At 47.9% G+C, this 13,072-nt stretch overlaps 1 protein-coding gene across 1 annotated transcript; it reads right to left on the bottom strand.

Moving 5' to 3' along the window:
- Positions 1 to 7,767: 7,767 nt before the first annotated feature.
- foxq1b (forkhead box Q1b) lies at positions 7,768 to 9,775 on the bottom strand. Its single transcript, XM_072509917.1, has one exon. The coding sequence runs from the start codon at positions 9,387 to 9,389 to the stop codon at positions 8,430 to 8,432; it is 960 nt and encodes a 319-aa protein (XP_072366018.1). The 5' UTR covers positions 9,390 to 9,775; the 3' UTR covers positions 7,768 to 8,429.
- Between the last annotated feature and the right edge of the window lie 3,297 nt (positions 9,776 to 13,072).

Here is a 13,072-nt window from a genome sequence, read left to right as displayed (position 1 = left end):
TATGATGAAATACTGTCCAGCTGCGGCTTCTCTGAAACAGTCAAATATCGTCACCAGGGTTTCCGAATCCACCTCCTCCTCCACTATCCAGGCTAGGACCACAAACACTCCCGCTCAGAATCTTCCCAATTTTTCGCAACCCCAAAACATGTGCGCGTGATTCGCTGGCCCCTGCCCACACCTCTCACACTCATCTGCTATCCCCTGGAAGAACTCACTCATTCTTGCCCGAGTCAGATATACATGTGTACCACCTTAAACTGTATCAGGCTCATCCTTGCACAAGAGGAGGTCCCGTTTACCCGATGCCGTGCCTCACTCCATACTCCCCAGTTGATCTCCCCTCCCAATGGACACTCTTCGCTCATCCTCAGTATTCTTACATCCCTTTCAGGCGCCTCGCCCTGTGTTAGATTTCTGCCTGGGTTGCCGAGTTCGCTTGTGGCTCCATTATAAAATCTCTACAGCCATTCACTGGAGGCGAGCAACATTCCAGAAATTACAGCCTTTTTGTGTTTTTTAAATTCTGGATAGGTGCGCATTCCTCGGATTTCCAATCTGTTCCAGCTGGAGTGACATCTCCGGCGATCAGGGGAATTTGACAGAATTCAGTGGCACAGAACAAGGTGGAACCCACTTGATGAACTGAAATCTGTTTCAATATGTGTGTGGCGTTTGGACAGCCAGAGTGAAAGAGTTGGGGAGGGGTGAAATTCTGGGCAACGGTGGCAGGTCCCGGAAACCTGAGAAGACACTTTCGTTCAACCCTCCCAACACCGGATCGCATTTTTTAAAAAAAAGCCAAGCTCCACTCCAGGGACGCTGTGCTTTTCCGAGATTCGACCTGAGCATGGTTTAGCGAAGCCGCAATTAATTTCAACAGCAAATGATAAAGTGCCAACCGCGTTTTAGATTAAATCCCACCTTTAAAACGAGACAGATCAGGTCAACTGTCCAACTCTGGGTGGATTGGGAAGAGCACGGGTTTGGTTCCCTCTCTGTTGCCTGTCTGTGTCAGTAATATGCCCCTTCCCCAGACTGATTAAACATTTCGATTTGACGAGAAACCCACAGTCTGGCTAAGGAGACATCCCCACCTTCTCGTCCACTGTCATTATTTATACCTGCAGACCATGCAGCCAAATTGTGGGTAAGTTTACAGAAACAGGTGGAACTTGACTTTTGAAAGCAATAATGTTTATTTAAATTGCCGCATTGAATAAACAGTCTGCCCGGCTTCCAGAAGGGCAGCGATACATATTTGCACATGTAGGGGTTCCCCGAGATTCCACCGCGTCACAGCCTAATTTATAACCATTCCAACCAGGCAGTTTGGGATGGTGTGTTGGACAAACTCACTGCGATCAAAAAGTGCCCCTCTTGACCCGCAAGCCTGTTCGATTTAGTCCCAAAGTGACAATTGGATTTGCCCCCTCGGCCCCGATCGCCAGTCCAAGTACAGCCCGACCTTACTGACCCTTTAGCCAATCACCCGCGTACTGCAACAATCCTTATTCGTTGAACGGGACTCCTTGCTTGAAATGCCGCTCCTGCTTTTTTTTGTCATTCAGTGGACATGTTTTCAGAGGGAGGGGAAATGTGAAATTGCTGTAATTTTAATGGAAAAGCGACGCCCTGCATAAATACTCTTCTGCAGAGTCGCAGCACTTGCCATGGGAGTGCCCTAAAGGTGGTTCAACAACATAGGTTGGTAACTGATTGGCCATATCTCAAGCGGTCCATACAATCTCGACAGTGCAGAAGGAGGTCATTCGGCCACTAGACACGAAGGGACAATTTAGCATGACCAATCCACCTAACCTGCACATTTTCTGACACTAAGGGACCATTTAGCATGGCCAATCCACCTAACCTGCACATTTTCTGACACTAAGGGACCATTTAGCATGGCCAATCCACCTAATCTGCACATTTTCTGACACTAAGGGACAATTTAGCATGACCTGCCGGCATCAATGGTACCGAGGTGGAGATGGTTGACAGCTTCAAATTCCTAGGTGAACACATCACCAACAATATGTCCTGGTCCAGCCACGTCGATGGTATGAACAAGAAAACATTACAGCGCCTATACTTCTTGAGGAAACTAAGGAAATTTGCCGTGTCCACATTGACTCTTACCAAATTTTACAGATGCATCATTGAAAGCATCCTATCTAGCTGCATCACAACCTGGTATGGCAACTGCTCGGAGACCGTAAGAAACTACAGAGAGTCATGAACACAGCCCAGTCCATCACGCGAACCCACCTCCCATCCACTGACTCTGTCTACACCTCCCACTGTCTTGGGAAAGTGGGCAGCATAATCAAAGATCCCTCCCACCCAGGGTTATTCTCTCTTCCAACTTCTTCCATCGAGCAGGAGAAACAAAAGTCTGAGAACGCGGACTACCAGGTACAAAAACAGTTTCTTCCCATTGTTATCAGACTCCTGACTGACCGTTTTATGGACTGAACTGATCTATTCACACATCTTCTCTACTTAGTAGTACTGCACTCCATATGCCTTACCCAATGCCTATATTTACATTGTGTATTTATGTATGTCCCATGTTTTTTCATCAATGGAACGATCTGTCTGGACTGTATGAAGAACACTTCCTTTCACTGTACCTCGGTAAATGTGACAATAAATCAAATCCAAATCCAATCCACCCAACCTGCACATCTTTGGATGCTAAGGGAAAATTTAATATGGACAATCCACCCCTAACCTGCACATCTTCAGCACTAAGGAACAATTTATCATGGCTAAACCACCCAACCTATGTATCTTTATGGTGTGGAGATGCCGGCATTGGACTGGGGTGAACATAATAAGAAGTCTCAGTGAATGAGGAATGATCTGTCATAACCTGAGGAAGAAGCAGTGCTCCGAAAGCTAGTGATTTGAAACAAACCTGTTGGACTTTAACCTGGTGTTGTAAGACTTCTGACTGTCTATCTTTACAGTACGAAGTCTTACAACACCAGGTTAAAGTCCAACAGGTTTGTTTCGATGTCACTAGCTTTCGGAGCGCTGCTCCTTCCTCAGGTGAATGAAGAGGTCTGATCCAGAAACACATATATAGACAAATTCAAAGATGCCAAACAATGCTAGGAATGCGAGCATTAGCAGGTGATTAAATCTTTACAGATCCAGAGATGGGGTAACCCCAGGTTAAAGAGGTGTGAATTGTATCAAGCCAGGACAGTTGGTAGGATTTCGCAGGCCAGATGGTGGGGGATGAATGTAATGTGACATGAATCCCAGGTCCCGGTTGAGGCCGCACTCATGTGTGCGGAACTTGGCTATAAGTTTCTGCTCGGCGATTCTGCGTTGTCGCGGGTCCTGAAGGCCGCCTTGGAGAACGCTTACCCGGAGATCAGAGGCTGAATGCCCTTGACTGCTGAAGTGTTCCCCGACTGGAAGGGAACATTCCTGCCTGGTGATTGTTGCGCGATGTCCGTTCATTCGTTGTCGCAGCGTCTGCATGGTCTCGCCAATGTACCACGCTTCGGGACATCCTTTCCTGCAGCGTATGAGGTAGACAACGTTGGCCGAGTCGCACGAGTATGTACCGCGTACCTGGTGGGTGGTGTTCTCACGTGTAATAGTGGTATCCATGTCGATGATCTGGCACGTCTTGCAGAGATTGCCATGACAGGGTTGTGTGGTGTCGTGGTCACTGTTCTGAAGACTGGGTAGTTTGCTGCAAGTTACCCGCAGATCCGACCAAGGAACACATCCGCCAACTTAACAGACTGATCAAGACCTTGGACCCAGATCTTCAGAGCACCCTACGTGCTCTCATCCCACATACTCCCCGCATTGGAGATCTCTACTGCCTCCCGAAAATACATAAGGCCAACACACCAGGCCGCCCTATCGTTTCAGGCAATGGGACCCTGTGTGAGAACCTCTCTGGCTACATCGAGGGCATCTTGAAACCCATCGTACAAGGTACACCCAGCTTCTGTCGCGACACGACGGACTTCCTACAGAAACTCAGCACCCATGGACCAGTTGAACCAGGAACATTCCTCGTCACAATGGATGTCTCGGCACTTTACACCAGCATCCCCCGTGACGACGGCATTGCTGCAACAGCCTCAGTACTCAACACCGACAACTGCCAATCTCCAGACGCAATTCTGCAACTCATCCGCTTCATTCTGGATCACAACGTCTTCACCTTCGACAACAAGTTCTTCATCCAGATGCATGGAACAGCCATGGGGACCAAATTCGCACCCCAATACACCAACATCTTCATGCACAAGTTTGAACAGGACCTACTCACCTCACAGGACCTTCAACCAACGTTATACACCAGATACATCGATGACATTTTTTTCCTTTGGACCCACGGCGAAGAATCACTGAAACGACTACACGATGACATTAATAAGTTCCATCCAACCATCAGACTCACCATGGACTACTCTCCAAAATCAGTTGCATTCTTGGACACACTCATCTCCATCAAGGACGGTCACCTCAGCACTTCGCTTTACCGCAAACCCACGGATAACCTCATGATGCTCCACTTCTCCAGCTTCCACCCTAAACACATTAAAGAAGCCATCCCCTATGGACAAGCGCTCCGTATACACAGGATCTGCTCAGACGAGGAGGAGCGTAACAGACATCTACAGACGTTGAAAGATGCCCTCGTACGAACAGGATATGGCACTCGACTCATCGATCGACAGTTCCAACGCGCCACAGCGAAAAACCGGACCGACCTCCTCAGAAGACAAACATGGGACACAACCGACAGAATACCCTTCGTCGTCCAGTATTTCCCCGTCATCTTCTTCACAGCCTTCAACACGTCATTGATGACGATGAACATCTTGCGAAGGTCATCCCCACACCCCCACTACTTGCCTTCAAACAACCGCACAACCTCAAACGAACCATTGTTTGCAGCAAACTACCCAGTCTTCAGAACAGTGACCACGACACCACACAACCCTGTCATGGCAATCTCTGCAAGACGTGCCAGATCATCGACATGGATACCACTATTACACGTGAGAACACCACCCACCAGGTACGCGGTACATACTCGTGCGACTCGGCCAACGTTGTCTACCTCATACGCTGCAGGAAAGGATGTCCCGAAGCGTGGTACATTGGCGAGACCATGCAGACGCTGCGACAACGAATGAACGGACATCGCGCAACAATCACCAGGCAGGAATGTTCCCTTCCAGTCGGGGAACACTTCAGCAGTCAAGGGCATTCAGCCTCTGATCTCCGGGTAAGCGTTCTCCAAGGCGGCCTTCAGGACCCGCGACAATGCAGAATCGCCGAGCAGAAACTTATAGCCAAGTTCCGCACACATGAGTGCGGCCTCAACCGGGACCTGGGATTCATGTCACATTACATTCATCCCCACCATCTGGCCTGCAAAATCCTACCAACTGTCCTGGCTTGATACAATTCACACCTCTTTAACCTGGGGTTACCCCATCTCTGGATCTGTAAAGATTTAAACACCTGCTCATGCTCGCATTCCTAGCATTGTTTGGCATCTTTGAATTTGTCTATATATGTGTTTCTGGATCAGACCTCTTCATTCACCTGAGGAAGGAGCAGCGCTCCGAAAGCTAGTGACATCGAAACAAACCTGTTGGACTTTAACCTGGTGTTGTAAGACTTCGTACTGTGCTCACCCCAGTCCAACGCCGGCATCTCCACATCATGTATATCTTTAGACAACGAAGTGACAATTTAAAATGGCCCAACGACCCAACCTGTATATCTTTAGACAATAAGGAACACTTTAACATGGCCAAAGCACCCAACCTGCACATCTTCAGGCACTGAGGGACAATTTCGCATGGCCAATCCACCTAACCTGCAATGGCAGTGCACAACTTGAGGCGCTGACCAGAATTACACCTGTCAGTTTGTCAGTAGTGAGGATCGTCAAAGTGTCGCATGCTCTGTGGCAATAAATTGAACGTTATTGCACTCCCCTGTCAGAACCATTTTGAACTGCTTTGCAATGTTCCATTGGATATTTTATGAATAAAGTATATATTTTTCATTACAAAACACATTTGTACGTGTTTTTTAAACCTGTGACACTTCGGTGAGCGGATATATATAGCGCTTTGTTGCAAAGCTGGGTTTGTGTTTCTCAGTTTGTTAGTTGCCCGCATTTCAGAGTGAATTTCAAATATAAAAGGAAAGGCAAATAGCCAGAAATCCAGGTCTCTCCCAAGTGTTAAAAAAAATAAACACGTCAGTACGGAATCTCAAGACTAAAACAAATACTCGGATTCGAGAAACAGTGAGTCTGGTAGGTGTTCTTCTGAAAGGTGCTATCCGTTGTGTCAGTGTTTTGAGAGCAGCTTCGCTGATGAGCACTCCAGGACTTGGAAGGTGGCCCTGGAGGTGTGCAGAGGCTGCCAGTGTTTACAGCCAAGACCGCAGCAAAGCCCCAGGCAATCTGCAAGTTCACGCGTGATTGGTGCAAAGCAGACATACATACCATTGACGAACTATGTGTATCACCTGCACCAGAGGCTTTGATGTTGCGATAGGATTCAACTTGTTTACATTTTGACTCGGAGTTGTGGAGTGTGAGCGGTTGAGAATGCATTGTTTGATTTGGAAAGTTATGTGTTGGGCAGAGGAGGGGTGGTGTGTGTGTGTGTAGGGGGGGGGGGGGTAGAGAGTGGGCAGCACGGTAGCCCAGTGGTTAGCATGTGCAGGTTAGGTGGATTGGCCACGCTAAATTGCCCTTAGTGTCCAAAAAGGTTAGGTGGGGTTACTGGGTTACGGGTACAGGGTGGAGGTGTGGGTCAGTGCAGACTCGATGGGCAGAATGGCCTCCTTCTGCACTGTAAAGTATATGTCTAATAAAATATATGGAAATCATTTTTAAGAAATGTTTCAGCATTGTGAACGAACATGAAGGCCTGCATTCCTTCAAATGTTGACAGAACATTGCCCCTTCCCCACCAACACCCAGCCAACCCCCTTGTCAGATCCCCTGCCTTTTAAATGCACCACCGTGCCAAGCTCCTTGGCCCTGATGATAAGATCTGATGTAACTGCATACCTGCTTAAAGTATCGCCAGTATTCAGATTACGCTGCGTGGGCAATTTCTATTCCAAGGCACCTCGGAACCTCCCAACTCATTCATTTTTTTTGTAGACGCCCTTGAGGAAGTTTCAACAATCGACGCGCCCTCTTAGTTAAACTTAATTACTGAGATGAACTAGGTGAAAAGTATTAAGATGCGACGCAATGTTGGTAATGTTGCATTTATCCTGGGGGCGGGAATAATTCAAACCTGAAGGTTAATTTTGTTGGCAATTTTGTGAAAAGAAAACGTGGATATTACTCGGCGTGCCCTTCAGTAAAGTTCAGATTTGCTCTTGAGCCGTTATTGATTGAAACAAGTGTTTAAAAACACAAAGCAGAGAAAGATAATAATATTATTAAAGCCGGGGAACTCTCCTTTCCAACTCCCCTGCAGTAGCTGGCTGCACCGTGTAAACAATGGTCTCTGCCTTTCTCAAGCCTTTGGCTCCGCCCCAGACGTTTCAAAGGCAAATGGTGTTTCATAACCTGATCTCTCACATTTCAACACGCACAGGCGCGGTTTTTTTAATCCTCCAATAATTTCTCACGCGAATCCGATTCCTGCCATTGAACTTTTCATTCGATATGATCGCCCTCTTTTCAAATGGCAGAGATGAAACCAATCGATTGTTAAATCAGTGCATGCCACACGCTAATGAGGCTTGTTATCAAAGCTTTTATTCGAAAATATAAGGCTCATGCGTCATTTAATAAACAAAACACACACACACACAAAATAGTCACCTGCTTACATTGGCAGTGGTCCCGTCTTTAAGTAACAGTACTAAGATCTATCAAAACTCTTCCACTCAATTGGAGCGTTGTCATCAACTAAACTGTTTTAAAACCACGAAATCATAGCTCTCTAAGCCCGTCAGGTTACCTCTTGTTTGAAAAACAACAGTATAAATATTTGTGTTTTTAAAAAAAAAATCACGGTAACTGCTAATTTGGCACACTCAAGCAATGCCATCGTTTTGTTTTTCGACAGAAATGATCTGATTCCCAGTAAATCGCACATTTTTGTTTTTAAAAAAAAAATCTATCTGTTCAGAAATGATTGATAACTTACTAGAATCCCTGTAATATAACGATGCCTTCGGCAAGGACCAGGACAACTGGTTTTGTCGATATACAGAAGGAAGAAAACAGACAAAAATCTGGGACAAATAACATTCTGTCTGTCCCGCTTCGGAGCGATTTCCCGGCGGTGGGAGGAGGGGGGAAAGGTTACACTCTATATAAGGTTCTAAAAGTGCGAAAAGAGGGGTTCCATTTCTCTTCCCCTTGGAGTTTTTTTAAAAAAAAGGTTCGTCTTCTAAACGATGAGCGATTCGATCTTGTAGGGGTGGTAAGGGTGGGCATGCATTGCCGTTGACAGTCCGAGGCAAGGGGGCATCTCCGCGCCATGATAGCCCTTGGATGAGAAGTGGGTGCCCCGCGGCTGCAGCAAGCCGGGGTCGGTGGCGGGGAAGCGGTAAGGCTGCAGCATTGAGTTAGCCCCGGCGCTGATGGAGAACAAGGGTGGCACCGGGGCAGAGTAGGGCATGAGCGGGTAGGGCAGCAGGGGTCTGCTGGACCAGTACAGCCTGCCCACGTTGCAGGCCACCCTGTCTTCTGGCACCCTGTCCTCTCGCCTCTGGAACGGCGTGCTCAGGATGCTGTCAATGGCGAAAGAGCTGGAGAACTTGGCGCCCGCACCCTCATCCTTGCCGGGCACCGAGATGATGCCCGGCATGACCTCCATGCGTTTGTCTCCCGCGCCGGCTTCCTTCAGGAGTTTGCGGCCAATTCGCTTCCTCCTGCGGCGGAACACCCCGTCCGCGAATGTGTACTCGCTGTTGGGGTTCAGCATCCAGTAGTTGTCCTTCCCCCAGGGTCTGGAAGGGTCGCGGAGCACTTTGACGAAGCAGTCATTGAGGGACAGGTTGTGGCGGACTGAGTTCCTCCAGCCGGTGTAAGTGCCCCGAAAGAAGGGGAATTTCTTCATCAGGTAGTCGTTGATCTCAGCCAAGGTGAGGCGGCCGGAGGCAGAGTCCCTGATGGCCATGGCGATCAGGGCGATGTAGGAGTAAGGGGGCTTGGGACGCCTGGTGTACGTTTTGGCTTTCCCCTCGGAGCCCGGGGTGGTGGGCACCGGGCTGTTGGCCACACAGTCTCCATCCGATCCCAGCTCCTCTTCCACGGACAGGGGCGAGGGGACACTGCCCTCCGAGTCACTGCAAACCTCGGCTGGTTTACCCCCGAAACCACTGCTCGCGAACACCTCCAAGTTCATGCTGCCTCTGCTGCTTGTCTACCGCTTCAACAGACACTTCCGCAAGGAGTAAAACAAAAACCTGGAGGAGTAATCCCAGGTATCAATGACTTGGCAAAGGCTGAGGAGTCCCGCTGACAATGTAAGCAAATGATCGAATTGAAAACTGTCTCTTTTTCCCTATCAGACAGTGGCCGGGAGCACCTTGAGCTGTTGTCCTCGTTGAGCGATTGGAAAGCGGAGATTGGCGTCAAGTTGAGGTTGGTTATTTTTGTTGTAGAAGTTTCGAGCGCGCCCAGGTAATTCGCTTGTGCGAGGGACAAACCCCTTTCCCGGAGTCTCCAGAGACTGGCTCAGACCTGTGTAATATCACTGCTCGATCCAGTCATGGCCACACCTCACAGAGGGAGGGGAGAATAAATATCACAGGGCCATCAGCAGCAAATCACCCTCCACACACACTCCCCCCCCCCCCCCCCTCACCCGTCACCTAAACCTTGATCGACATTCCCCCAAAACATTCGCAAATCACGTACATTCCAAAAACGGTGGCACTTTAAATCAATGATCTTGTTGAGATTTAATGTTACAGTAGCTATCTCTCTCCTACTCCTCTTCCTCCTCCCCCCCTCCCCCTTTTTACACCTGTCGGATGGACTCTCCCGGGGTTGCTGTATGATTTGAATGCGATGAAATTGACTCGAGTTGTTTCCTGAACAGTTACAGTAAATAAAGTAGGAGGCGTGGAGAAAGGGCGCGGAAAGAAGGTACTGAAAATTCTCCAGCCAACCCCGAGTGAGGCAATCAACACACAAGCGGAATCAACTCGATTTATTGACTTATTCAATTGGACCCCCCCCCCCCCCCCCCCACCCACCCTCGAGATTATTGAATTAAGTTTATTCTTCACTCCTCTCCCCCCCCCCCCCCCCAATTAATTGTATATTTTTTTCTCTGGAGTTGCTAAGCAATCCTCCTCGCCGCGGGAAACATTGAAACGCCGAAACAACCTGGCTGTGCGCTCATTCATTGTTTTGATCCTTGTTATTTCTGTCTGTGTAAACTTTCTGACCAGCGAACACTGCTGGCCTTTGCTTAGGTGCATGTGGGGCGTTGCATTGTGTAAAGAAGTGAGTTGGATGATATGGGGACCCCCAGTGCTCTCTGTGAGTTCAGGTTAAATTGTGAACACTCGTGTCTGGTTTTGCATATGTCAAACGAAATTAATAAATTATGTTTTGCGCATCATTTTCTCCCAGCCCAGTTCAAGATAATGAGGTTGCGTCCAATTAGTTTGCCAACATTTTAATTCCCTTTTTGCAATTCGGTTCAAATGAAACCCCCGGACGAAAAATGTGTACTGATTTACACTCGCTAAAGACGCCGGGCTACTTCATTCCTCAGCAAACCCCTGTCATGTCCCAAATAATAATTTGAGTCGTTGAACAGGTTTTTCCCCCCCTACAGCACATTTTTCTTGTCGATATCAGTGTACGATGTAGCCCACGTTACGTCAAAGGCACACAGGGAGAGACTGTTTATTCCCTCTAAGTGGTGCACTCTGTGGGGACACAGTATGACACACACTGTTGTCTCCGTGGATAATGAACGTGTGATCACCCCTGGATTAAGCTGGTGGTTCCCCTGTGTATTGCTCTCGGGAGGGATCGAGTCTGCTCGGGGATGCATGCATGATCCCCGGCAGTTTCCATGCGGGCGTTCGCGGGCGACCGACACAGCAGCGGGGCCCAGCAATTCAAAGCACTGAGAACAACAGCGGACCGATAGATTCTGGAGGGGATAGTCAGTTTGAAATAAAACGCAAACAGACGTGCACACAAGCAGCACGGCTCAATACGTGCACGTGAAAGGCGACTGCTTATCTCAACATCTGCAGCTGATAATAATATCTATTTATGTGGCACAGAAGCGATCCTAATTGTTTTAACCAGCGTTCGCACCTTTTTACTGTGCATGTTTTCAAAGGAGGCAGTACCTGCTACTTTTCAGAACAGTTACATGTGCATCACCGAAAAGGTCAAACTGAGATCTCGATTCGTTCAGTTTGCCCAGCTCAACACGGGGTGTTTTGCAATAAAATCCCTCCTTTAACTCTGCCCCTGAGCAACTCAAGATGCTTTTAGGTGTTGCCCTGCTATATTTCAGTTTGTAAACCGATCGAGCTCTTATTTTGCTTCAGTTGACAATAATAATCTTTAGTGTCACAAGTAGGCTTACATTAACACTGCAATGAAGTCACTGTGAAAAACCCCTAGTCGCCTGTTCGGGTACACAGAGGGAAAATTCAGAATGTCCAAATTATCCAATAGCACATCTTTCGGGGCTTGCGGGAGGAAACCGGAGCACCCGGAGGAAACCCACGCAGATAGGGGGGAGAACGTGCGGACTCCACACAGACAGTGACCCAAGCCGGGAATCGAACCTGGGACCCTGGTTCTGTGAAGCCATAGTGCTAACCACTGTGCTACCATGCTGCACAACGACCCTCCCAATACACTCAATGTGGCTCTGTCCCATCTTCCCATCTAGCTCGGAACGCACCAATAATCATCCCTGAAACTCCAGATTTATTTTTTTCCTGGGTTTACAATGAATGCCATGCACTGTCCTTGAATGTTTACTAAAGAAAAAAATCCGACAGAAATGTGAGCAATGTAACGGTGTCAAAACGAAATGGGTGGGGAAATATAGAGTTGAAACAAAGGTGGTTATAAACAGCACTGAAGTGAAATGATAAAATGTCTGCGATAAGTGGTGAGTGGAGTGCAGCTGCTTCTGAAACATTACTTCAAATGTCGCAATTATACCCGGTTCCATTGGGAGAGTAACACCTTCCTTTCGTGTAGAATTCGCAAGCAAGCATGCTGTTCCTCAAGGGAGAAGGGGTACTACACACCTTCCCAATATCTTTCATCGAGCTGAAGTCAAGAGCAAGCGTTCCTGCGAATTCTCCACTGACAAGAAATGTGTTAAAAATAGACAAACACATTTCCTAAACTTTGAAGTGAACGGTTGAACTCTTTACTGCCAAGTTAACTCAATCAGTAGCAACATAACCACAGCATCAGGAGCTTGTGGATTCATACACGAGGGCCACATTTGAGGACCTGACCATACACAGCTCATGGTGTATGCTGGTGTCACACTGAAATAAATCACAGCCACACTTGGATAACAGCAAGTTATGCAAGGCCGTTAACTCATCATCAAAAACAAAATATGATACCCGGTCACATAAGGAGATATTAGGTCAAATAACCAGAAGCTTCGTCAAAGAGATAGGTTTTAAGAAGTTTCTTAGAGAGGCGGAAAGTTTCAGAGATGGCATTGGGACTGACATATTTTGCATGAAAGATGTTAGACTAAATCAAACAAACTGAGGGACAAAGTAAAAGGTGCAGCCCCTTAAAGGGATACTGCCTTAAACAAATCACAAATGCGACTTAAAACATCAAACTAAAATGTGATTAAAGGGATCAATAAAGCAGTCCATCCCCTACGGTGCCCAACGGGCATGGAAGGCTTGATGGTGCTAGTGGACACCGCACTCTCCCTCTCCAGGGACACCCAGGGGCAAACATTTGGGTTGCACTGCCCCCCTCAGGCGCCCGCTGCCTGGATCTGTTGGTGCCAGGGGCAGGTTGATGAGGAGGTCCTCTTCCTATCCCACCCCTCTCCTCAAC

The sequence above is a fragment of the Scyliorhinus torazame genome, chromosome 6 (genome assembly GCF_047496885.1).
Source record: "Scyliorhinus torazame isolate Kashiwa2021f chromosome 6, sScyTor2.1, whole genome shotgun sequence".
Classification (NCBI taxonomy): Eukaryota; Metazoa; Chordata; class Chondrichthyes; order Carcharhiniformes; family Scyliorhinidae; genus Scyliorhinus; species Scyliorhinus torazame.
The sequence above is the reverse complement of the archived record's forward strand: the minus strand, read 5'-3'. Positions and strand labels throughout refer to the sequence as shown.